At 51.1% G+C, this 24,609-nt stretch overlaps 1 protein-coding gene across 11 annotated transcripts in view; it reads left to right on the top strand.

Moving 5' to 3' along the window:
* ADAMTS9 (ADAM metallopeptidase with thrombospondin type 1 motif 9) overlaps positions 1–23,889 on the top strand; it is a 164,116-nt gene extending 140,227 nt beyond the window's left edge. For 8 of the 11 annotated variants that reach the window (XM_036331658.1, XM_036331656.1, XM_036331657.1 and 5 more), the window contains 9 exons: positions 2,165–2,338; positions 5,325–5,519; positions 6,898–7,030; positions 7,449–7,543; positions 7,646–7,740; positions 7,825–7,958; positions 9,478–9,569; positions 13,515–13,619; positions 20,557–23,889. In XM_036331658.1, coding sequence (XP_036187551.1) covers positions 2,165–2,338; positions 5,325–5,519; positions 6,898–7,030; positions 7,449–7,543; positions 7,646–7,740; positions 7,825–7,958; positions 9,478–9,569; positions 13,515–13,619; positions 20,557–20,646 — 1,113 coding nt within the window. In that variant the 3' untranslated portion in view covers positions 20,647–23,889. The remainder of the gene's footprint in view (positions 1–2,164; positions 2,339–5,324; positions 5,520–6,897; positions 7,031–7,448; positions 7,544–7,645; positions 7,741–7,824; positions 7,959–9,477; positions 9,570–13,514; positions 13,620–20,556) is intronic. The other 3 variants (XM_036331648.1, XM_036331647.1, XM_036331650.1) reach the window with 3 other exon arrangements.
* Positions 23,890–24,609: the final 720 nt, after the last annotated feature.

Below are 24,609 nucleotides of genomic sequence, written 5' to 3' on the forward strand. Positions count from 1 at the left end.
TTTCTATCTCCGTGACTGTTTTGTACCAATTAGTACTTATTAATCCCTTCATCTTATTTGCCCAGTCGCCCAACTCTTCTCCCATCTGGCAACCATCGGTCTGTTCTCTGCATCTGTGAATCTGTTTCTCTTTTGTTTGTTTATTTTGTTCTTTAGACCCCACAGATAAGTGGAATCATATGGTATTTGCCTTTTTCTGACTGACATTTCACTGGGCATACTACCCTCTAGGTCTGTTCATGCTCTCAAGTGGTGAGGTTTCATTCTTTTTATGGCCAAGTAACATTCCATTGAATATATGTACCACCATGTTGTTATCCACTCGTCTGCTGACGGGCAGTTGGGTTTCTTCCATATCCTGGCTACTGTAAATAACGCTGCAATGAACATAAGGGCATATGTATCCTTCTGAATCGGTGTTTCAGGATTGTTAGGATATATTTCCAGAAATGGGGTCACTGGGTCAAAAGGCAGTTCCATTTTTAATTTTTTGAGGAAACTCCACACTGTTTTCTGTAGTGACTGCACCAATCTGAATCCCCACCGACAGTGCATGAGGGTTCCCTTTGCTCCCCATCCTTGCCAGCTGTTGTTGTTTGTGGATTTATTGATGGTAGCCATGCTGACAGGTGTGAGATGATATCTCATTGTGGTTTTAATTTGCATTTCTCCGATGATTAGTGACATTGAGCATCTTTTCATATGTCTATTAACCACCTGTATGTCCTCTTTGAAGAAGTGTCTATTCTTGTCCTTTGCCCATTTTTTAATTCGATTGCTTGTGTGTGTGTGTGTGTGTGTGTGTGTGTGTGTGTGTTTTGGTGTTGAGTTGTATAAATTCTTTATAAATTTTGAAGATTAACCCTTTATCAGTTGTGTCATTGGCAAATATCTCTTCCCAGTTAGTAATTGGTCTTTTCGTTTTGTTGATGGTTTCCTTTGCTGGGAAAAAACTTCTTAGTTTGTTGTAATCCCATTTGTGTATTTTTTTCTTTTGTTTCCCTTGCCCAAGGAGATATATCAGAAAACACATTGCTAAGAGAAATGTCAGAGATTTTAGTGCCTATGTTTTCTGCTGGGGTTTTATGGTTTGGGGGTCTTAGGTTTAAGTTTTTAGTCCACTGGGAGTTTATTCTGGTGTAAGAAAGTGGTCTGGTTTCTCTTCTTTTGCATGTATCTGTCCATTTTTCTCGGGAAAGAATTTTGAGTGAAATTGGCTCCCGAACTCAAATGGACAGCATAGAGAGAGGTCATCCCAGGACAACACATGCCAGCTGCTCTGTTTCCTCGCTTGGTTCCTGGGAATACAGCGATCAGTCCCTCCTGCCTCACAGAGATGTGTGACCTGGAGCAAATTATATGGGCTTTCTAGGTCCCCATTTCTTGGTCTGAAAATGGAGATCATAGCACCTGCTCACTCACTCCCCGGCTCCCTCAGCCAGTCACGCCTGGCTTTGCTACTGAAATGCACGTGCTCCTCTGGGAGAGCAGGGGCTGCACACCCTGTCCACTCAGTCACCCAGAACCGGCCCAGGGCCTGGCCCTGATTGGGAACATGGTGAATATTTGCTGAATGACCAGATGAGCAGGTCACCTGGAGAAGAAAGGGCTGTAGGGCCACAGGAGGGCCCTCCTCGAGCCCTGGAGGGGTCACTGGTGAGAAATGAAACTTGTCCTCCCTGCTGCCTGCAATGGGCCACCAGGACGAGAGGCTGGGACCCACAGAGAGCCATTTAGTCCTGGTTTTAGATGAAATGGGCCATGTGGACAGGTAATGACTTCCCTGACTTAAGAAGTATTCAGTCACCTCTTGAGTCAGGGAAGTGACTAAATAATAGTTTGAAAACCATTTGGCCACTGTTTTAAGAGCATTCCATATTCGAGTAGTGTAGGTGTTCGAAGTAAACAGACCGTCAGGTCTTCGCAGACCTGAAATTCATTATCCCCATCCCATTCCTGCTGCGGGCAGCCGCACACCGGCTACTGCAGGTAACCCCTGCTCATCCCAGGGTCTCAGTCTCAAAGGGGTGCTAGCCAGGGAAACGAGCAATCGCAGCAAGCAGATCTCCTTCTATACACAGTAGGTAGCATATCACATATATGATAACAGGACATCACTGTTCCATACCCTTGCACACCAGCCCTCTTTGCTTATCTTCGGCAGTGCACCAGGACCTGCGGCGAAGGCACCAGGTACCGCAGGGTGCTGTGTGTGGATGAGGACAAAGGCGGCGAGGTGCACGGCGGGCACTGCGACCCCAGCAAGCGGCCTGCCGACCGTGAGAGCTGTAGTTTGCAGCCCTGCGAGTACATCTGGATCACAGGAGAGTGGTCAGAGGTGCGTCCTGGGGATTCAATGGTCAGCAATGGCCTGAGGGAAACAGGGTGGTGAGGGCAGGGATGCCCCTGAGCATAGTTCTCAGACAAGTCCCTCCGCCTTCCCGGGCCAGGGCCCCCATGTGCGTATTGGGGAAGGTGCATGAGATGGGGAGCTCCCCTCAAGTCTTGATTCTGTGATTCACTTCAATGTCCTGCTGGTATGATTAGGGAGTCATTATAACAGAGGCTGCACCTTCAGAAGATGCCTGTCCGTGCGGAAGAGAGTTAAGTATAAGAAAGTGCCTTAGTGCCCGGGAGACAGCAGGGAGAGGTGGAGACTGCGGCACACTAGCACATGTGTGTTATGGGATGGCTCTCTCCCACTCGCGGAGGCTATGCAGAAATGTGGGTCCAAACCTGATCTTTCAAGAGAGGACACAACCAGGGGTTTTAGCTGAGGTCTCCTAATTTTAAAATGAGGACTCAAATTATTTGTTTGAAACATTGTGTGGGGCAAACCAAACACATTCCTGGGCCCGATTTGGGTTGCCTATTTTACAACTCTGCTCACAGGAACAAAATAATTTCCCATAATATCCAAGGAATCTCAAGGGTCTGTGTTTCACTATGTCCTCCGGCAGACACTGCCGACCTGGACACTTTTTATCGTTAATCCAACAACAGTAACAATAGCATGATTCTACTATTTTCCAACCTCACGATATTTCCAAACACTGACAGATCTATAGCATCAAAACTAGTTGTTGTTTGCCCTGAAGAATCTACAGATGTGACAGGGAAGGGCCTGGGTTCTGCAGACGCGCTCACTGTCGGCCAGGGCTCTTCAGGTCTGCGTGTGTTGAATTGTTTCTATGAAAGTTGGTCCTAAAGTCTTTTCTAGCTCCGCCTCTCCATCCTCCTCCCTACTCCAGCGACTCGGCCTCCCTCCCAGGGGACAGTGGACAATGTCTGGAGACACTGTTTCTTGGGGATGCCCCAGGCATCTGGTAGAGGCCAGGGGTGCTGCCAGACCTCCTGTTGTGCATGGCCACTCCCAGTCACCTCAGCCAGTCCGTGGTGTGTTGTTATTCTGCTAGAAGAATGTGGTCTCTAAGTCTTGAGTCATTATTCCTATAGCTTTAAAACCTAATCTTAACCCCTAAAGGATAACATGAGGAGAAGATTTCATTTTTTAAAAAGGTCTTCTACATGTCTGCAAATTCTCACATGTGTCATAGAGTGAAAAATCTGCAAATGTACAAGCAACGTTTAGAGGGCTGGAGACAGGACTTCACACAGGACCGCAGGGCAGGGGCCCTGGGAGGGGGGGATGCCAAAGGATCGGGCCAGAATTCCCTCCACAGCTCTTGGCTCCTCTCTGCGCTCGGCCTCCTGAATTTTGGGCGCCAGGGCCAGGTCAGAAAAGCAGGACTTCCCCCACCTCAGCGCTGGCCCCCCTGCCCTCCCTCCCCACCCCCCGGCCCCCCAGGATGAGCCTCCTCCCCCTCCGAGCTCTGCTCTGAAATGCATTCAGGAGCCAGAGGCAGGGTGTGTGCTTCCCGATCCTCTTCAGAGAAGCGGAGGCCTCCGGAGTAAACCCTGACCATATTTGGGTTCCGTTCCATCAGCAGATGCCTGTCCGCCACTGTGTCCCTCCATCCGTGGCCACGGGCTGCTCTGTGGGTGATTCTCAGGACTTGCCTTGGCAGGCACTCAGCCCTGTTCGGATTCGCGTGCACTGAGGTCACCGCACGCAAGCGCTGGGTACACGCTAAACCCGCAGCTCGGACAGGGCAGCCCTCAGCCATCTGCCACACGTGAAACTCCCCAGACTGGCCTCACACTCCCGGGCTGGCGTCAGCGGGGTCTTCGGCATTTGAACAGCGGCTGCCAAAGAAGGAAGAATCGTAGGCAGCGCAGCGCGACAAGCCCGGAGCCCGCGGGGAGGAGTGCTGTGCTGTGCGTGCCCGCGGCTGGGCCTGTGCCCTCCTGCCTCTGGCAGGTCTTCAAGGACAGCCTTCTCCCTGGAGGCGGTTCAGGGAGGAAAGCCACGTGGCTTAAAGCACAGCGCAGCACAGGGAGTGAGGAAGGAGCAGGGCTGTGGCTTTCAGAGGGCGTAAGATGACGCTTTGGTCCCTCAGCCCGAGAAGCAGCGCACACCAGCCGCTGCTGGACTGTCCCTGGCCCCCCCTGGCCCCCCTCGGAGAGCCTGTGGCCTCAGTCCTCACACCCCACCTGAACTCAGGTGACACCGTCACAAGGGACGGCCAGTTACTTGATGACTTCGACTAAAAATGTCATCAAAACGAAATTCACTGTCATTCAGATTTATTTTTAAATAATACATGAAATACTTCGCCGGGGAGGTTGAACCGCATATAAAATAAATAACCAATTAGCTATCCCATCATGGAGTGGGACACTAGTAAGGTACTTGTTTCTTCTCCTTTTCTGTGCCTCTGGGTATTTTTAATGCATGCTAATGATGGCAGACGGGCTCAATGCCTGCATGATTGAGAGACAGACAGACAGAGAAGCAGAAAGGCAACATTTTAGTCAATAATATGTAGCCAGGGAGAGAGAAGAGAGAGGGAATTAGGTGGAGGTCAGATGGAGAAGCAAACGACATTGAGCAGGAAAGGAAGCCTGCCTCAGGGTCCCCCATTGGCTAAGCGCTCAGACTTGACACTCAGCCCAGATGGGCTCGGGCTCTCTCCATCCCGCTCGGTCAGGTCTCTGATGTGGTCACTGTAGGTTTGGGAAAGCCGGGGTGTGGGCTGTGGAGGCTGTAAATGAACCAATGACAGCTGGAGCTCCCCCACACCCCGGCCCTCTCTCCCCTTGAAATCCACAGAAGGTGCTTGAGGCACCCAGCCACCCCGTGGGGCAGTGGGAGCACAGATGCAGGAGGTGCCGGTCTCCTTGTGCTGGGGACGGCTGCAGAGCGCAGGAGGCTGCTGCACGGAGCCCTGCCCCAGCCTTTCCCTCAACCCCTCTCTCCTCAGTGCTCGGTGACCTGCGGGAAGGGCTACAAGCAAAGGCTGGTGTCCTGCAGCGAGATTTACACCGGGAAGGAGAACTATGAGTACGGCCACCAGACTGCCGCCAACTGCCCGGGCACGCAGCCCCCCAGCATCCACCCCTGCTACCTGAGGGAGTGCCCGGTCTCCGCCACCTGGAGAGTGGGCAACTGGGGCAGCGTAAGTAGATGGCTGCGTTATCCAGTCACAGTGTGGGGTGGAGAACCCCACCGTCACACGGCCTGCCTGCCCTGCCCTGTCACTCTCCTTCTAGGAGAGACCTGGTGAGAAGCAGCCGTGAGCACCTTGCAGTGGGCTTGCCGGGCGCTTAGGCCACTTCCCAGTCGAATGACCTTGGGCAAGGGCAGAACTTCCAGGTCTCAGTGGCCTCACCGGCGACATGGGTGGTTGTGAAGAAGAAAGGGTTAATACCAAAAAAGCACTTATGTCAGAGGGGCACATTTTAAGTTGCATACAGTTTCCACAATTGAAAATTTCAAAGCACCTAGAACTTCATCACGTCGCTTTGTGGCTGAGCAGTCTGTGTGGTCTAGTCCTGCATCGGGAACTAGTCCTGTCGTGTAAGGAGTATAAGGGAGAATTTTTATTTTATTTTTTAAAATGTATTTTTATGGACTTCAGAGAGGGAGAGAGAAACCTCAGTGATGAGAGCGAATCATTGATCGGCCACACACACACACACACACACACACACACACACACACCCCTCCCCGGGGATTGAGCCTGCAGCCTGGGCATGTGCCCTGACTGGTTGGAACTGTGAGATCCTGGTTCATAGGTTGACACTCAACCACTGAGCCACACTGGCTGGGCCAAGGGAGAATATTTTAAACTGGAGCTGCCCTGGGAAATCACCGCAGCCCCCAGCTCCCTGCAGTTCTGGGGTAACTCGCCTGGGCTGACATACCCTGATTGCTCAGGGTCGCAGTGATTGGGCAAAAGTCTAGGAGTCGCTGGAAGTGGTCAGCGTGTGAATCCTGGCTCCCCCAGGACCTGGAACAAATTCAACATGGGAGCCCTAATCTCTGCTCTGTACAGACAGAGTCATGGAATTACTACCTGAGGGTCACTGTGAGACCTAAGTGAGAATGTAAAATTGTATCTACACTAGAGGCCCAGTGCACGAAATTTGTGCACTCAGGGGGGGCCCTCAGCCTGGCCTGCACCCTCTCACAGTCCAGGAGCCCTTGCCAGCCACGAGCCCGGCTTCTGGCTGAGTGGTGCTCCCAGTGGGAGTGCGCTGACCACCAGAGGGCAGCTCCTGCATTGAGTGTCTGCTCCCTAGTGGTCAGTGGGTATCATAGCAACCAGTCATTCCACCGTTTGGTCTATTTGCATATTAGACTTTTATTATATAGGATCATATGCACACATGCATATGGAACTGTGTTCGTCGTGGGCATGCGTAAACGTGTAGAAGTAAAACTCAGCACAGGGACGAGACCATAGTATGTGCTCGATATGTCAGCTGTGTGTTTCAGAGGCAGAGGGTCTGCAGTGACGCCTGTGCACGGTGCTGACCCTGCTCTCCTTGCAGTGCTCCGTGTCCTGTGGCCTCGGGGTGCGGCACCGATCCGTGCAGTGCTTGACCAACGAGGACCAGCCCAGCCACCTCTGCCCCGCGGAGCTGAAGCCGGAAGAGAGGAAAACCTGCCATAATATCTACAACTGTAAGTTGGCCGAGCAAAGCCACCTCTCTGGAGCCTGAAAAACAGGGTATTTTGTGTTTTGTTTTGTTTTTTTAATATATTTTCATTGATATCAGAGCGGAAGGAGAGGGAGAAATGGAAACATCAATGATCATTGATCGGCTGCCTCCTGCACACCCCCTACTGGGGATCCAGCCCGCAACCTGTGCATGTGCCCTTGGCCTGAATCAAACCTGGGACCCTTTAGCCTGCAGGCCGACGCTCTATCCACTGAGCCAAACCGGCTAGGGCTGGAGAACAGGGTTTCCTGTTCACTTGCTTGCCTGCCCCTTCAGATAAATGCGATTTATTTTAAAGAAACTGTCCCCTTGGCTGAAGAGTCTGAGGAGACATGCCCACCAGGGGCGTCTCAGGCCATTTCATGCCTCATCTTTTCCAGGCGAGTTACCCCAGAGCTGCAGGGAGGTGCAGCATCTGAGCGGCGCCAGGGAAGACGGGGAGTATTTCCTGACAGTCCAGGGAAAGCTCCTGAAGGTGAGGTGGCAGTCCTCTTCCTAATGCATCGGGAGCGAGCGGCCGGCCCCCCAGCGCCCCGTTCCTGAGCCGCCCCCCGGGGGGTTTCTGTCTGCCTTTCAGATCTTCTGTGCAGGGATGCAGTCCGACCACCCCAAGGAGTACCTGACCCTGGTGCGCGGGGACACGGAGAACTTCTCCGAGGTGTACGGGCACAGGTAAGCGAGCTCGGCTCGGGAGCCCAGCCCTGCAGGCCCCTGGACGCCCCCCGCGCTCACCAGAACTTTCTCTCTGGCCTGCAGGCTGCACAACCCGACCGAATGCCCCTACAACGGGAGCCGGCGCGAGGACTGCCAGTGTCGGAAGGACTACACGGCGGCCGGCTTCTCCAGCTTCCAGAAGATCAGGATAGACCTGGCCAGCATGCAGATCATAAGTGAGCTCGGGGTGTCGTGTGGGAGTGTCCATCCGTCCCCCACTCGGGCAGCCAGGCGGCTGGGCCAGGTGCCCAGGATGCCCAGAGGGACAAGATCCACTGTCCTAGCCCGTGAGGGTGGGGTGCTCCCCTCTGTCCCCGCTGGGAAGGTGCCTGGCACAGCGGGGCCCTCAGACCTGTGATGACGAATGGATGGAGGGGATGGAGGCATGTTAAAGGGGTCCTTTGCAGTGGCAGAGTCAGAGCAGCACCCCCAAAAGTGACATCAGAGTTGAGGCCTTGAGGTCAAGCAGGGGTGAGCCGGCACTGGGGACCCAGGTGGCCATGGCTCCCACACACAGCGTACGCACACACAGGCATAAAGCTGACTTCTTCTGATTGTTGATTCACACAAGATAAATGGAGCCACACAATTACCTTTTAAAACCGGCCTGCGCGTGGGCCGATTTTATACTCTGGCCAACACTGCATTTTTGTTCGGGACATTAATCATGGGAGTGGTTAATGCAGCTCAAACAGCCAAACACGGTCCCCTGAATAGAGGACAAACAAGCGATGAATAATGAATTTTTCCTCATTAACAAGGTACCCATAATATTGCACTTCTTTCCTCTTGAGGTCGATTGCACTTGATTGGTACCAAGATATTCCTAATTGCTTTTAGCTGGACCATTAGGGCTAACGGCAGGGTATGCAGTTTCTCACTCAGACCCCCTCCCCCGCCCCCGCAAGCTAAGGCCAGGGCTCCTGCCAGGGCCCCTTTCCTGCAGGACCGGGGTGAGGGGTCACTCAGATGTCCCTCCCACCACCATGTGGTAAGCTGCAGGAAGATTCCAGAAAGACACGGCAGAAAGGTAACCAGCCGCCCTGACCTCCAGTTCCCCCAGCGGCAACTTTTGCAGGATCCCTGACCCCTTACAGGTCACAAGAGCTACAAGACAGTTAAAAGCATGAGCCCATTGTTTTATGGGCTTTTTTTAAAAAAAACTACAAGTTAGCCCCAAACTTGAGAAACTGCCATTAATACTTTCAAGATGTGGGTTCTCATTGCTCCACATTTTTGGCAGTAACACAGTGCCTGGGCCACGGGAGGACAGAGGGAGCCTCGAGGAATGACTCGCCTCGCCGGGAACGCCTTCCTGACTTCCCTGGTCCCGAGGCCTCGGCGGGTGAACAGCAGGTTCACCACCCCCGGTCGCTCTGTTTAAGCGAGGCGGTTCACACATGACATACAGTCATCTCGACCCCCTTGGGGGGCTTCCGTGCTGTGAGGAGACAGTCAGGGGTGATAAACCCCAAGGAGAGGCTCTCAGAACCCCAACGAGGAACAAGCCAGAGCCCGTCTGGATGCATTTGCTCACTAATCGTACTGTGTGTTTTTTTCCTCTCCCACTCCCTCTTATTATTTCCTTACTGCTCTCATTCCCTTCTCTCTCCTTGTTAACATCCGGTCCCTTCCCTGCCTCTTTCTCCCGCTGTCACCTCTCTTCCGCCTTTAACCCCTCTCCGAACTCCACAGCCACTGACTTACAGTTTGCGAGGACCAGCGAAGGGCATCCCGTGCCCTTTGCCACCGCTGGGGACTGCTACAGCGCCGCCAAGTGCCCGCAGGTATGTGCTGGGAGCCTGGCCCCGGGCCTGGCTGAGGGGATGTAGTCAGAACAGCTGTTCTGGTCCCTGCACCAGGAGCCCCTCAAATGCTCACAGCTTCTCATCTAGTCGCACCCCACTCCCGGGAGTGTTTCCTAAGGGAACGATCACAGCCACAGGCCAAACCTCCGCATTCAGCAAAATGCACCTCTTACAACGTAAGCATTTAGAAACAAGTTAGATGCGGGCTAGCAAACAGCTTGGTTAAGCAAATGATAATAAAATGAATATGATGGAGTCAGTGACATGCTGGTAAATGTTTAATGCTGGCTCTCCAAGAAAGAAAAAAACAGCCCTGCTTGGTAGCGTTTGCCGATTTCCGTGGTACAGATATCTCCCTCCCACCTGCACGACTGATTTCAAGCCATGGACTTTATGTCGCTAAATGGAGAGCTGGGAAGAGAGGCAATCAGCTCTCAACAGCCAGTGCAAGAGGCCTCCAACACACCCCTGTCCGCCATTACAAACCCTGACTGTTACGTGACGTAGAGAAGCAGTCGCAGACCCAAACGTGTAAAATGTGCCATGCTCGGACCGGAAGTGCACACATACCACCTCCCCCTGCATTGGCGCTTCACAGCACCGCTGCCCGGCGGGCCTCCTGCCCATTCTCCCGTGCCACAGGGTTTAGCTCTCCTTCTGCAACATCAGCCTGGCCGTCACCACCAGCCTTTGCAGGACAAACAAGGAGCGAGGTGACTGGCAGGGGAACGTGGCCCCAGGTTTCCTTTGGTTCCCAGGAGGCCGGAATCTCCCCTCTGCCTGTGCACCTTGGAAGACCAGTGGGGGCGGGGTGGGGGGGCTGGGGGATGCCTCCGGGATCCCAGGGTAGACGTTCACCAGCCACAGGGACGTCCAAAGACAAACACATCTGAATTGTCTTTTAAGAAGTGTTTTCTCAGCCCCGAGCTGTAGAACGCATTGCTAAACGTTTCAGAGGAGTGAAAAGGAAGCTCTCAAGGGAGAAGGAAAATAAACAGAGGACATGATGGTGAAGGGGCCTTTTCTCCATGACCCAGGCCTGGAAACGTTTGAAGTGCAGCTTCTTCAGAGCAGTTGGGGACTTCAAACACCCCCTGTATGGGCTGCATTTTAACAGCGAATAGACTGGCCCGCCCTGCCTTTGTCAGCTGTCCCAGGGGTCTCTCTTTTCTGTATGCGAAATAACTGGAGTGAATTCGCATTCATTTATTTTACTAATTTAGAGACAAATGAAGGGATTGATTTGCTAAATCCTGACTTTGAAGCAGTTGCTAAGTGAGCAAACCGGAAGCCAGGGAGAGGCTGATTTGTATTTTTTCCCAGCCCATTCCTCAAACCATATTGGATACTTAAAGAATTCTTTCCCTTTATTGAGCACCAGCGAAGTAGATGAACGCCGTGAGTTTTCAAATGGGTTTTAGGGAAAGGTCTGGAAAGCAGGGCTGTGCGAGCTGCTCAAGGACGGTTTATCCTCTGACCTGGCAGAAGTCAAAGTGAGGTGCTCTGGCAGTCTGCTCCTCCTGCCTCATCCATCGCTGCCGCTTTGGGGATTCACTTATCATGGGGGGCGGTTCCCCAAGAGCCCTCACCTGAAGATATGCCAGAATATGTATGTATTTTAAATCATAACCCAGTGGATGCCACGTTGTCATTAACTTTTTGATGCTGGCATTAGTAGCATCTATTGTTTACTAGGCTCTAGGCCCCGTACTCAGCATTCGTCAGTCAGCGTCACTTGGACCCCACAGCATCCTACGAGAATACCCCCTCCTGACAGCGGGGACAGGGCAAGTAGAAAGGCTGGGTGCCTGTCCAGACCCACGCAGCAGGTGCGCCGTGGAGGCTGGGTTTGATCTCAGGTGTCGGAGTGCAAGTGGCAGCCCTGCTTGTCTGGCTGATCCTGTTTCCAGGCAGGATTTCTGCTGCGTTCACTCTCCTCCGAGCAGAGAGCAAACCCTGAGGCATATCCTTCGCAAAGCTCTCTGGGTCTTCTAGTGTATGCATGGCTCTTCATTACTGTTTCTCTTTTAAACCAGCAACAGAGGGAGTAGCTAAAACTCTCCTGCCCTTTCGACCCTGAAGATAGGCCTCGGGACAAGGATGCCCCTGACTAGGGTGAGATAGGACAGAGGTCTCTCTTTAGAGCTGGGACACTTGCTGCCAATCAAATCCCTGAACCAGAAAAGGAGGAGAGAGCCGGAGGGCATGTTCCATTCAGGTGTGTCACCTGCCCAGAGGGGCAGCTCAGACCCTGGATACCAGGTCTGGGGTGCTGAGCAGATCAAGTCTACCTTCTGCAGTGCAAGTGGCATAGGCCGGTGCCTGGGGAGCAGGATGGAGAGGGAGAAATGAAAGGGGTCCCCGGTAACGGTGTGCTCTGGGCATGAGAGGGGCTGTGTACCAGTCCTGGGGCAGGGATGACAGAAGACAAGTGGCCTGGGGGGTAATCCAGCCGGCAGAAGCCAGTGTCTGAGGACCACAAGGGTGGCTTTGCCTTGGCAGGGCCACTCAGGGACACTCAGATCGACCACCACCAACCCTAGGGGCTGTCACAGAATAATCCCAGGACACATTTGAAGATTTCAGCTATGCTGCCAGATAATGAGTTACCTTCTAACCCCCTCTTATTCACAGGTTAGATCAGATAACATTAATTTGTGAACCAGGAACCAGGAAGTTACTGAGCCTCATGCAGCCTGGACTTGGAAACCCCCTGTCCGGGAAGCGAGCACCCCCATAGCACTGCAGCTCAGCTTAGCCCGCTCACAGACCCCAGAAAACAGGACCATTACCTCCACTTGCAGACAGACAAGCTGAGAGCCCCAGGGGCTGAAAAAATGTGTCAAGGTCTCATTGCCCTAAAAAAGAGCTGAATTTACACTCAGGGCTGATGGGGCCCCCAGCCTGCCCCTCCTTGTGTTAAGGCTTTTGACAAAGGACTGGGTGGTATGGCTCAGGAGGAAGCATTTGCCCTGAGCCTACCAAGGTTCTCAACCTGTGGGTCGCGACCCCTTTGGGGGTCGAATGTCCCTTTCACAGAGGTCGCCTAAACACATCCTGCATATCGGATATTTACATTACGATTCATAACAGTAGCAACATTACAGTTACGAAGTAGCAACGAAAATAATTTTATGGTTGGGGGTCACCACAGCATGAGGAACTGTATTAAAGGGTCGCGGCATTAGGAAGGTTGAGAACCACTGCTCTAGAAGAAACTATTTCAGGTGCCTCTGCGAAGCCGTTTTTGAGAGAGGGAGGAAGGGGTCAGAGGCGGATGGGAAAAGCAAGAGAACAGCTCTCTGCACCGCCTCCTTAGGAAGAAACATGGAAACAGCTCAGGGCCATGTCTCCATAGGAACCCCAGTGGCCTGGAGGCGGGGCGGGGCTCCCTGGGCCAGAGGGGTCCAGGGGCCGGGAGCAGGCCGCGCGCGCCCTCTGCTGGCCGCCCCGGAGACCGCGCCGCTCCTTTGAAGTCCCGCCCTGCTGTGCTCAGTACCCAGTGCTCTGCGCGGGGGGCCCGAGCCTGAAGCTTTGGCAGCGAGATCTTGTTAGAAAAATTAGGTTGTGGCATTTTGTTCCCGAAGGAATCCGATAATTATGGGCAACATCCATCGGGGTTGCTGCGTTAGCTGAGAGCGAAGACTTTGAAGTCAGGAAAATGGGGGTTGCACTGCACCCTGAAGCCAAGCAGCTCTGCTGGGCCTCAGTTTCCCCATCTGCGAAGAAAACGCCTTCCCTAGAGCTCTCGCGATGATGGATGAGACGATGCTTGCAAAGTGTCTGGCCCAGACCTACTCCCCCTCCCCCCAAGAAGAAACCCTTCCTCATGAGTCACTGGTTATGAATTACCACCCGCCTCCTTTCCAAGCTCCCTTTGCGCGGGACGTCACGTGGACTAACTCCTTCTCGGTCGTTTTCCAGGGTCGTTTCAGCATCAACCTTTACGGAACAGGCCTCTCCTTAGCCGAGTCCGCCAGATGGATCTCGCAGGGGAACTATGCCGTCTCCAACATTAAGAAGTCGCCGGTAAGGGCACCGCTGAGCCGAGGGCGGGCGTGGTGTCTCTCTCTTCCCTCTCCCCGCCCTTCCTACCCCTGCCCTCTGCGGTGTACGCATGTGCTGTCCCTTTCCACAAACCGTTTTGCAAAGTGTCAGAAAACTCAGGAAATAAACCACAGGTGAGGAGAGTGTCGGTGAGCGTTCTCCGTGGCGATGTGAGCCGGGACTGCAGGTGGTGGTCGGTGCGGCCAGGAGGCTGGAGCAGGAAGAAGCCACTGGGGAGTGTGAGCGCCGGACGCCTTGCAATTAGCCCACATGAGAGACCCTTTTATGAACTTAGGGGAGAGGATGTTTAAGAAAAATCGAAATACAAACAGGGCTGGAAAACAGATAACTCGGGTGGAATTTGTGCAGAGTTGGGGAAACACGCATGGGTTCTACAGTAGTCAGTTTTTCATGCTCTGAAACTGGTTCTCAACCTTGGCTGCACATGAGAATCACCTGGGAATCTTTTTAAAATCCTGACTTCTGGGCCTCCTCCGGAAATTCTATTTCTTTGTTACTAATGTTGTGGCCCCACCCCATAACAAAGAAACAGAATTTCCGGAGGAGGCCCAGAAGTCAGGATTTTAAAAAGATTCCCAGGTGATTCTAATGTGCAGCCACGGTTGAGAACCGCTGCTCTAAAACCTTGCGCCTTGAGGTGTGTCCCTGTGGCTAGAGCATCGGGATCGCCTGGGAGCTGGATGCAGCTTCCGGCCGCAGCCTCTGAGTCGGCATCTGCGCTGGAGGAAGTTGCCTGGTGGTGCATTAGCACCTACAGCTTGAGACGCCCTGACCCGGCCTGGGTGTCCATTAGACTCACCTGGGAGAGCTTAACATGCATGTGCCCTGGCCCCGCTTGTCACAGGAGGGGCATCCCTGAAGCAGGGATAGAATGTGAAGTTCCGGGATGATTCTAATGTTCACTGCCCTTCCCAGCTCCCTCAGAAGCCCTGTGAACCTGCGGCAGGAACCTGGCCCAGGGACAACTGCGGAACTTACAGAGGACGGCCCATGGCCTGGGCTGACCCCAGACATGACCCCTGTCCCAAGGACCCTCGGGACTGTGAGGAGGGGAGGGGGCAAGAGAACTGGAAATGGGGTGTTATTCCAAAGGAGAGCTGCCAGACAGAATACCGGAGGCCCAGTACTAGAATTAGATTTTTAAATAAACAAGGAACCCTTTTTTTTATTACTATGTCTTCAGCATCACATGAGGCATATTTATTGTAAAATATCTGTTGTTGATCTGAAATTCACCTCTGGTTGGGCATCCTGTATTTTTAGTTGCTAATCCTGTCAAATCAGAATATAAAGAAGCAGCTCAATCTGCTTCCCCTTGGGAAAGACAGAATCAACCCTTTGTGACTTCCCAGGAAAATCGGAGTTTCCCAGTTCCCTTGTTTTAAGCTGCCAGAGGTATAGTTGTGTCTATGAAAAAACAACAAATGGTCTCACTCCCTCTTGTCTCAGCCAATCAACTGCCTCTAATTAGATTGATTGCTCATAAATCAATGATTGCACTGAAGGGGATGGAGGGAGCTACCCTCCAGGGCCTACATATTGTTATGTTTCAATGACCCAGAGGAACAAAAACCTAATTAACTGCCCCAAACATGGTCAGACATGAAACATCATTATGTAGGAAACCATCTATGTAAACTGTGTTACAAGTTTCAATTCTGTTTGGCAGCCAAAGTCAATATCGCAGTTTTAGTCACGAAACTGAAAATAATTACAGCTGGAGCGCCACCTTGTGGAAACAATGATTACTACCGGACAAGATCCCCTGCTGCTCCCCAGCTTTGGGCGTGGTGTCCCCTGTGCCGGAGGGAATGGGTTCCACAGTTGCCTGTCAGCATTTTCTTTTTAAATCTTGGTGTTTCACAACCGTTCTGAGAGCCTGAGCTCAAAATAACCGCCAGGACCTGTGGGGCATTCCTTATGCCTCCCCTGGAGCCAGACTGAGCCATCAGCTCGCTGCTGGAGCCCCTGGAGGCAGCCCCTGGAGGCAGCCCCTGGAGGCAGCCCCTGGAGGCAGCCCCTGGAGGCAGCCCCTGGAGGCAGCCCCTGGAGGCAGCCCCTGGAAACGCCTTTTTCCTGCCTGATCCCAGGATGCTCCCTGGGCATAGGCCTCAGCAGCCAAAGGCACTTGGAAAGAAACTGCTACTTTCTTTCCTTCTCGAAGCATCACAGCAAGCATGGGGCACGAGAGGTGGGACTACAGTACACAGGGTGGAAATCTGTGACTTTATTCAAACTAGCGGTCCCCTACATCAGTGTTCTCAGACCCGAGCCTGCGTCTGCACCACCTCCGGGGCGGGCTGGGGAGGCCCAAATGGACATTCCAACAATGTCGGGGGGGCTGGGGGGGGACGGGCCTAAGCCGGCAGTCAGACATCCTTAGCACTGGGTTTGCCAGCCGGGGGCCCGGCTACTGGCTGAGCGGTGCTCCTCCTGTGGGAGCACACTGACCACCAGGGGGAAGCTCCTGCGTTGAGCATCTGCCTCCTGGTGGTCAGTATGCATCATAGCAACCGATCATTCTGCCTTTCGGTTGATTTGCATATTATCCTTTTATTATATAGGATTACTGTTCCAACATTTTCTCAGCCCTGAGGCTGGCCACAGAGTTAAGGAGCTGGTGGAGGTGGCGAAGGAAGCAGGCTTCCTTGAGATGAACGTGGAAGGCCAGGGAACTGCAGACTGAGCCAAGGCTGAGCCTGGGCCCGCTGGTACCCACAGCACCACGTGGATTTTGTCCACATGGGATCCCACCAGGAGTGAGGCAGGTGGGACAGCCCCTTGGCCCAGGGACCGGCCTCTAGGCAAAGGCTTTCTCTGCACCTGCATGGCTCAGATGCTAATGCGTCTCTACTCTGCTTGTGTGTGAGGGACAGACAGACGGAAAGGGGTGCGTGGCCCAGAGCTGAGAGCGGAGGGAGAAGGAAAGGAGGTCCCGTCGGGCTGCATAGGAGAGGCGCCCCCTATGTGTGCACCTGGGGACAAGGGGTCTGGAGGCCTGTGTTCTGAGACCTCCGGCCTGGCCCCAGGACCTCGCTGACAATCCTGTGCGGTTGCAGGGGAGGAGGGTAGAGGAAGAGCTGTAATAGAAGAATCGCTCTGAAGTGTAAAATGAGTGAAGGTTGTGCTGCCGTGGAGGAGATAGACTCGGTGCCTGTCCAGCTCACTTACAGCCAGTGGCGTGAAGGTAGCAGGAGGTAAATGTGTGTTTGTGGTACAGAAGCAGGTCTCCTTTCTCTACCGTGGCCTGCCAGCCTGCCTCCCACCCACGATTCCTTCTGAGAACCCAGCTGTCCGCCACGTGTAGAGGTCACACTGCAGACAGCGTAGTGAAAGCACCTTACACGTCTGTGCTTCTACGCTGTGCATCCCTGTAGAAATCAGGCACGCGTCTACAGATATTCATATGTATGCGACTCTCTGGGGCCGGATTGAAAGTGTATGTACATCCACATGCCATGTTTTATGGGCAGTTTCACCACCAGCACACGCCAAAGAAAGGTAAATGAGCTCACTCCAGGCCCAGGCCTGCTGGCTTGGCTGAGGCACCGGGAGACTTCCCCTCTCATATTGACTGAGGAAACAGAAGTTGGGGAAAGTATGAAATAGAAACCATCCTTAATGGTGCAGAGAGTCATTCATCTTCATATATGTAAGAGCTCCAACAGGCCGGCTAACCACATGTTCGTTGAAGTCATAGGGCTTATTTCTAGAAAGCTCCATTTGCTCTAGTGAAGAACTAAAAACAATTTACAATTACTGATTTGTTGTAGGTGAGTGGGTGCTTCTAAAATGCTGGAAAACAGACCCTTTCCTCAGAAATAGACACTGTTTCCATGGCAACTTTATGCTATGCATTTCCCCAGTACGTTTTGTTGTTGTTGTTGTTTTGTAATAAAAATAAGTTTGGGGGTAGTTTTTATCTAAATCACATTAGCTGAGTCCCAATTAATGAAATAACATGACAGTTGCACAGTCATTATCAACGGTTTTACAAATACCAGCCTTTCCTCGTCTCCATGACAATAGGCAATGATGGAGATGCACAGAGGAAATACACCCTCATGATACAGACAGCGAATATTCCACAAATATTAGGTTAAGTACTAGGCCAAGCACTGTACATGCCTTCATTGACTTACAGCAAACCTGTCAGGAGAGACTAATATCACCCCCATTTCCAGGAGCCCCGGCTTACAGTTACTTAAAGATGCAGCGCCTGCCCCACACCGCCGGCAGGCCCTCTCTCCGCCGGGTCAGGAGAGAGTTTAGGTGAAGCTCAGGCTTTGATAAGACAGAGGCATTCCAGCATGTTGCATCCTATGACCACCAGACCAATTCCCAGCCTGGGAGAGGGTTCCTGGCTAGCAGCTTGATCTGTCTTCAGATCCAGTTGCTGGCGTCAGACTCGCTCCAGAACTCACATGGGCCTTAAAGCCAGGGCCATCGGGGTGATAGAAACCCACCAACTCATCTCACTCATACTCCAAGGCATGCACATGTGTGAGAGAGAACCTAACTTGTTCTCTCTATTTGTTAAATTGGCCAAGTTCTATGTCTAATAAGAGTAGCCTTATTTGCAAGAGACTTTCCTAATTTGGCCATAAAAACCAAATATTCATGGCCTTTGACCCAGTTCTGGGAACGTAGCCAAATGCAGGCACATGATGGCCCATCACAGTGTTACTCCCAATAGTGGATGGCATATGGGAAACATCTAAGATGCCAAACACTGTGCAGCGTGGAGGCGGCCGGGGGGGGGGGGGGGGGGCGGGGTGGCTAGCACAACACGGTGAATTTCCACAGTGGGGAAGACGCCAGTTAAACAAGTTCTTCCTCGCATGGTGAAGCGTTAGGAGAACTAACTAGCAGAGTGATCCGAATCCCAGGTCAAAAAGAAGAGTGCGCCTCAGCCTCATTCATTCATTCATTCATTCATTCATTCAACAGATGCATATTTTGTATCACTCTGAGCCACACAGGGTGGGGGAGACGCAGGTTCACAGTGTGAGTGTGTGAAGCACAGTTATTTTTGTATTGCTGTTTATTAACTATTGCCTTATTTTCCATATGTACCCCTGCAAACATGCGTTTTCCCACCCCGTATGCTGTGCTAGGTTCTGGAGAGCCTTGAATCCTAAGCTGTCATTGCCTTGCCAGCCTGGGGCTCACCTTCTAGCAGGAAGACAGGTGTAAAGGAAGAACTGCCTATCTTTACAGGCTGCTGTGTAGCAGTCACTGGGTCAGGAAGGCATGTCAAGGGAAGGACCCTGGGCTGGGTCCTGTCGAAAGTTGGGCTGACCCAGTGCACGCAGAGGGCAAGGAGGAGAGCGAGCTCCAGGTAGAGGAGCGACATGTGCGCAGGCCCAGTGTACAGAGCACATCAGAAAAGCAGCCCAAAGAAATTCCGGGAGCAGGGCGGGGGAGAGGGAAGTGATGGTATCTGGAGTGAACACCCAGGACTTTAGGTCAGGGGTGGGGAACGTCCAGCCCGCGGGCCATGTAGGGCCCACAGAATCATTGGGTCTGGCCCTGCCAAGGCATTAGAGGGTCCGTTAATTAAATGTTTGACCAAACGTAGCAGGCTGAATTTTAAGTTGATAATTTTGTATGGCCTGTGAATGAGGTTCTAACTATGCAAATGGCCCCGGGCAGAGAAGAGGTTCCCCACCCCTGCTCTACATCAAGGGTTGGAAAACTTTCTCCGCTAAGGACAGGTTTATTTTCTCTGGACATATTTCTTTGGCTATTGCAATAGAACAAGATTTCATGGGTAAACTGTTTCCATTCTTGGCTAACAAATGAGCGACTTTGAAACTTATTTACTCATTGCATTTTTTATTTTTACAAAGAAATTGTGCTTCGGTGAGATACTCCTTTTTAAACATTCTGAACGTAGGGCGTTGCTCTCCCGTGAGTTGGGAGCATTGTGATGAAGGCCGAGTTTGGTAACATAGGTTTGGCAGCGGTCGCCAGCCCATGGTCCGCAGACACTATTGGTCTGTGAGGTCCGAAAGGTTGCGCCCGCGGGTTTAGAGTGTTTTCTCCTCGCACAGCTGTGATGTCATTGTGTGATAAAGCCCAGGCTTTGCCCTCTCAATTTGATAACGTAATAATCCACCCAGCACTGTACCTCAAAAGTGTAGCATCCAGAGTCTACTTTTCTCTTCTTGTTTTGACACTAGTAATTAAAAAAAATAAAGCAGAATGTTATGATATAGAATACGCCTGGCACTCAAAGCACTGTCGACTGAAGAGGTGTCCCTGTGATTGGCAGTGTGCAGAGTAGCAATACAGAGCAAGAGAGCTGTCCCAGCTACTCAACCCTGGAGTCATGGAGTGAATGAACAAGGCTACGTTTCAATCAAACTTTATGGGCAGTAAAACTTGAATTTTATAAAATTTTCACCTGTCAAGAAGTATTATTTTTATTATTATTATTATTAGCTTCTTCTAAACTGTTTAAAAATGTACACATGCCCTGGCCGGTAGCTCAGTTGGTTAGAGCATCATTCTGATGCGCCAAGGTTGTGGGTTCGATCCCCGGTCAGGGCACATACAAGAAGCAAGCAATGAATGCATCAGTAAGTGGAACAACAAATCAATGTTTCTCTCTGTGTGTCTCCCCCTTCCTCTCTCTCCAAATTAATAAATAAAAAAATAAAATTAAAATGTCAACACTGTTGTTGACCTGTGGGCCATCCGGAAGTGGGCGGCAGGCTGCCCTGAGCCCACAGCCGTCAACCCTGCTTCGCCCCTCAGTGAGGGACAGGCCTCGCTGCCTTTCAGAAGGCCTGCCCCCTGTGTGCGCAGGAGCGATTGCCTGCAGTGGCTAGCCAGGGCAAGCGCTGGAAACGCCAGCCACGCAGGTAGTCTAATGTCATGCATCTCCTTGCAGGATGGCACCCGAGTGGTGGGGACATGCGGCGGTTACTGTGGGAAATGCACTCCGTCCTCGGGCACTGGCCTGGAGGTTCAGATTTTATAGTTAAGGTAAGTCAGTTCTGTCTGTCTGTCTGTCTCTCTATCTATCTACCCCATTCTTTTCACAGCCTGATGAGTAACAAATGTGGCCAGGCCCGTTGACCCCAGTCGGGGGACTGTCCTGCCTTTTCCTCCCCTGCTCATCGGCCCTCCGCCCTGGGATCTGAGGCTTCCTGCGTCAGCTTTGGCTGCAGAGCCGGTTAAATGCTGCTACTGGGCTCTGTCTCAGCAGGTCCTGCCTCAGTGGGTCTCTGGTAGATGCAGGAATCTGTATTTTTAGGACAAAGAATTCTGGTGTGGGTGATTCAACCTTTGCGAATGCTGCCTGGAGTGTTGTAATAATAATACTTAGGGTGTTCACTGCACCCTGATTGTGTGCCAGGCACCACGCTCAGCACTTTGCAGGCATCATTTCATGGGATCCTCATAAGAAAGCCACACGTGGGGTTGTGATCCTCGTTTCACAGATGGGAGCCGCGGCCCACACAGTAGGCAGTTGGCCTGTGGGCACCATGAGTCCCCTTGGCAGAGCCCCTGCCCTCCTGACTGCACTGTGGCACACACTTTGTGTGCAATTGGGAGCTTGTTAAACATGCAGAACCCCAGGCCTCACCTTAGGCCCGTGAACCCAGAATCTGCATCCCTAGGAGAGTCGTGCTTGCTGAAGCTTGGTAGTCCCTGGTCCAACCACAGTATGCCGACAAGTGCCTTCTCTGCCAGGCAGAGGGCGGATTGGTCCTGCTTTTTCTTGCCCCAGTGCCCTCAGCCACAAGGGAAGAACTCAACTACTCATATAACCTCGCACTAATTGCCGTCCAGTTTCCAGTAGCCCATGATCCTGGGAAGCTCTTAGGAGAACCTAGTTGTCACTTATAAAGCAGTATTTCAAGGTTCAATTAAACATCTAAATTCAAGATTATGATCTCAAGTTAGGATTATTTCCTTTGCAAGAGGCAAAAGACCAAAAGGGAACTTACTGTCTTAAATAACTCAGCCATTCAAGCAGTGGGCTGGCTTCAGGCATGGCTGGATCCAGAGGCTCAAACGGACTCGTTCTTTCTCCATCAATCAGCAGTGCTTGTCTCTTAAACGGCTTCATTCTCAGGCAGGTCATCTCCCCCCACCATGGCCCCTGGCAGCTCTCGGCTCACACCACCCTCACAGCTCATGGTCCCAAGTAAATGCTCATCTCCGGCATCCATTCTGCACAGGAACTCTGGCTCTGGTTGGGTCACATGGCAACTTCTGAACCAATCACAATGTCCATGAAATGGAGATCATGTACCCACCTAGAGTCGGGTGATTGACAGCTTCATTTGGAAGAGACATAGTTCCCAACGCACAAGGGGTTTGTTATCAGAAATGGGGAGATGGGATGAAGGCAGCAAAGTCAGCAAGTATCCACTAGAGATCCCCATTATATGTGTATTTATATATTTTACATATGGTGAATAAATGTTTGCATGTGTTTTACATAATATTTACATGTACATATAGGAAAAAGCCTAGAAGGAAATATACCAGTATGAGAAGAGCGTTACCTCGGGTGGGAATTTCCGGCTAGTGACTTGTTATTCTTTATGCTTCCCGGAAATCTACATGTTTCTTACAGCAAACATCCTTTACTTGTAAAATCTAAGAGAACAACGTGTGATTGTTCATTCTACATGAAAAAATGTATGCATTGCCTACGCTTGACTTGTGACCTTTGAGACAGAAGATTGACCTTTCTTGGTGGCTCATCTGTTTCCAGGTGCCCTGAAGAGGAAGCCGTGATGGATGGATGAAGGATAGTAATGCAATACCTCCACCTAAAATCTGGGCGTGTGTGTGTGTGCGTGTGCGTGTGTATGTGTGTGTGTGTGGACTTGTATGCTTGTGTGTGTGTGTGTGTACATATACATATGCATATATAAACCTATATACACACACACATCTCTGGATATGGGTGTGTATATTTGTGGAATGTCCTAATGATGTAAAGTTTAATATTTATGTTTGAAATTATTTATTGTGATGTAATATTTTTGTACGTAAAATGATTCTATTATGACTGCCTTTTGCAATATTTTGTTCCTTGCAGTCAGACCACTGCATTTTACGTACTCTACATTATATGTAGTATTATGACAAAAGTGATCCTTCATTATCACGGTACACTATTGTTTACTTTCTATATGTAAATCTTTTTATTGCTCATTTTTTTTAAAAAAAATTGTAATTTGTTTTTTAAAACAATCTAGCTATCATCAAGGTGCTACAGCAGTATTTGCCATTTCTATGAAAGCATCATTAGCCCGTAAGGAATTTAGTGGTGTCACAGATTGTACCAGCTATGAATTACGTTAAGTATCTATTCAGTTTCACGTGAACTCTGGGAACAAAATTGCTGCCTTGGTGCTACTATTGTATTATTTAAGTGATCTTCAGACTCAGAAATGTAAACACATTTAATAAGGGAGGAACCGAAGGACATTGTCCAATGGACGGAACCACTTGGCTAGAATGAGGCCAGCTATTTACCCGTTTTCGGACATGTCTTTCTCGGAAGAGAGTTGTCCTCTGTTCTTTTTATTGTTGTTGTTATGAATATGTTTTGCTTCAGTTCATGGTGCCTCAGTCCCTCTGCGTGAAACGGAGGGCCCCACAAGTAGTGTCATTCCAGGGACCTTGAGAAAGAGAGGTCCTCACAGCATTTTGCTAAGACTTTCTGAAATGACGTCCAAGTTTACCAGTTGCAAGATGAGGATGCATACATAGGACAGCTGGCCTTCAGCACCGCCAGAGTACCCGGAGGTTCAGACCCAGGTGCTTAGTCATTGCCTTTTCCATGAAAACATTGGCGACATGCCTTCTCCTCCAGCCGTGAGCCCGAGACCCTGCCAGTGTTCGTGGCTGCTGCAGTGATCGGCATTTGTGACAAGACATGAACTGTGGAGTACCAGGTGCCCCATCTTTCTGATCGTCCATCACCCCACTCTGCTACATCTTTCCAAAAGGAAGTGCCAAAGCCATGGTCCTCCTGCCTTGCAGCCTGACCGGAGGGAAGTCTTTGCCCACACCCCCTGGCAGACCCTGCCACTTCCACAAACCAAAGAGATGAAGAAAAACCTGGCAGTGTTCTCCAAGCCCCGGAACTCCAGAGCGCGCCAGGAGAGGGTATACTCAGTGTATGAATATGTGCTGTTCTCCATTGTTAACACATTGCAAAAATATACTATGAATAAATACCATGACCACGACCAAACAGTTGTGTTCCACGTGGTTTCTGGACTCTCGTTCAAGTGGGAATGAAAATGTCTCTAGTTTTTAAGATTGCCAGATTGAGAAGAAATGCAGTTCCTAATCTCAGCAATTACAGTTGCTATTTTAGAGACAGATAAGGGATGGGTACTGTCCCCAAGTTTCTCTTTTTATCACTCAAATCAGTGGAAGTGATTCTTCCAGAAATCAGAGGTATAAACCTCTTGTCTGTGTGACAGAGAACAAATGAACTAATGACCCAGATTTAAGTGGGATTTGGGAGCTTACCTGTCCATTTTTTGTAACAGTAATTTCTACGCTACAGACTAATGGTGTCTATAGAAATGAGAGCTTTCCAAAGAAGTCTAATAGTAAGTGGACATTCACCATATACCAGGCCCTTTATTAAATTGTTTTAGCTCATCCCCACGACTACACAGGAGAACAGGTAATAAATTTTCGTCATTACATTGAGAAGGAGACAGTCTTCGAGACGCAAATAGGTCCTCGGTCACAGACAGTGAATAAGGGACAGTCCCTGAAGAGCTCTGACTGGATGAGTCAGTCACAAGGCCACCTCTGGAGCCCTCACCTTGTCCAGTGGAGGCAGGGACCACGAGCCCATTGGGGTCATGTGTCCAGTGATTGACAGCTTCAGTTGGAACAGGGACAGTTCCCAGAACAGAAGAGTTTTGTTATCAGAAAAGGGCAAATGGTGTGAAGA

Source organism: Myotis myotis, unplaced genomic scaffold (genome assembly GCF_014108235.1).
Source record: "Myotis myotis isolate mMyoMyo1 unplaced genomic scaffold, mMyoMyo1.p scaffold_m19_p_13, whole genome shotgun sequence".
In the NCBI taxonomy this organism is placed as follows: Eukaryota; Metazoa; Chordata; class Mammalia; order Chiroptera; family Vespertilionidae; genus Myotis; species Myotis myotis.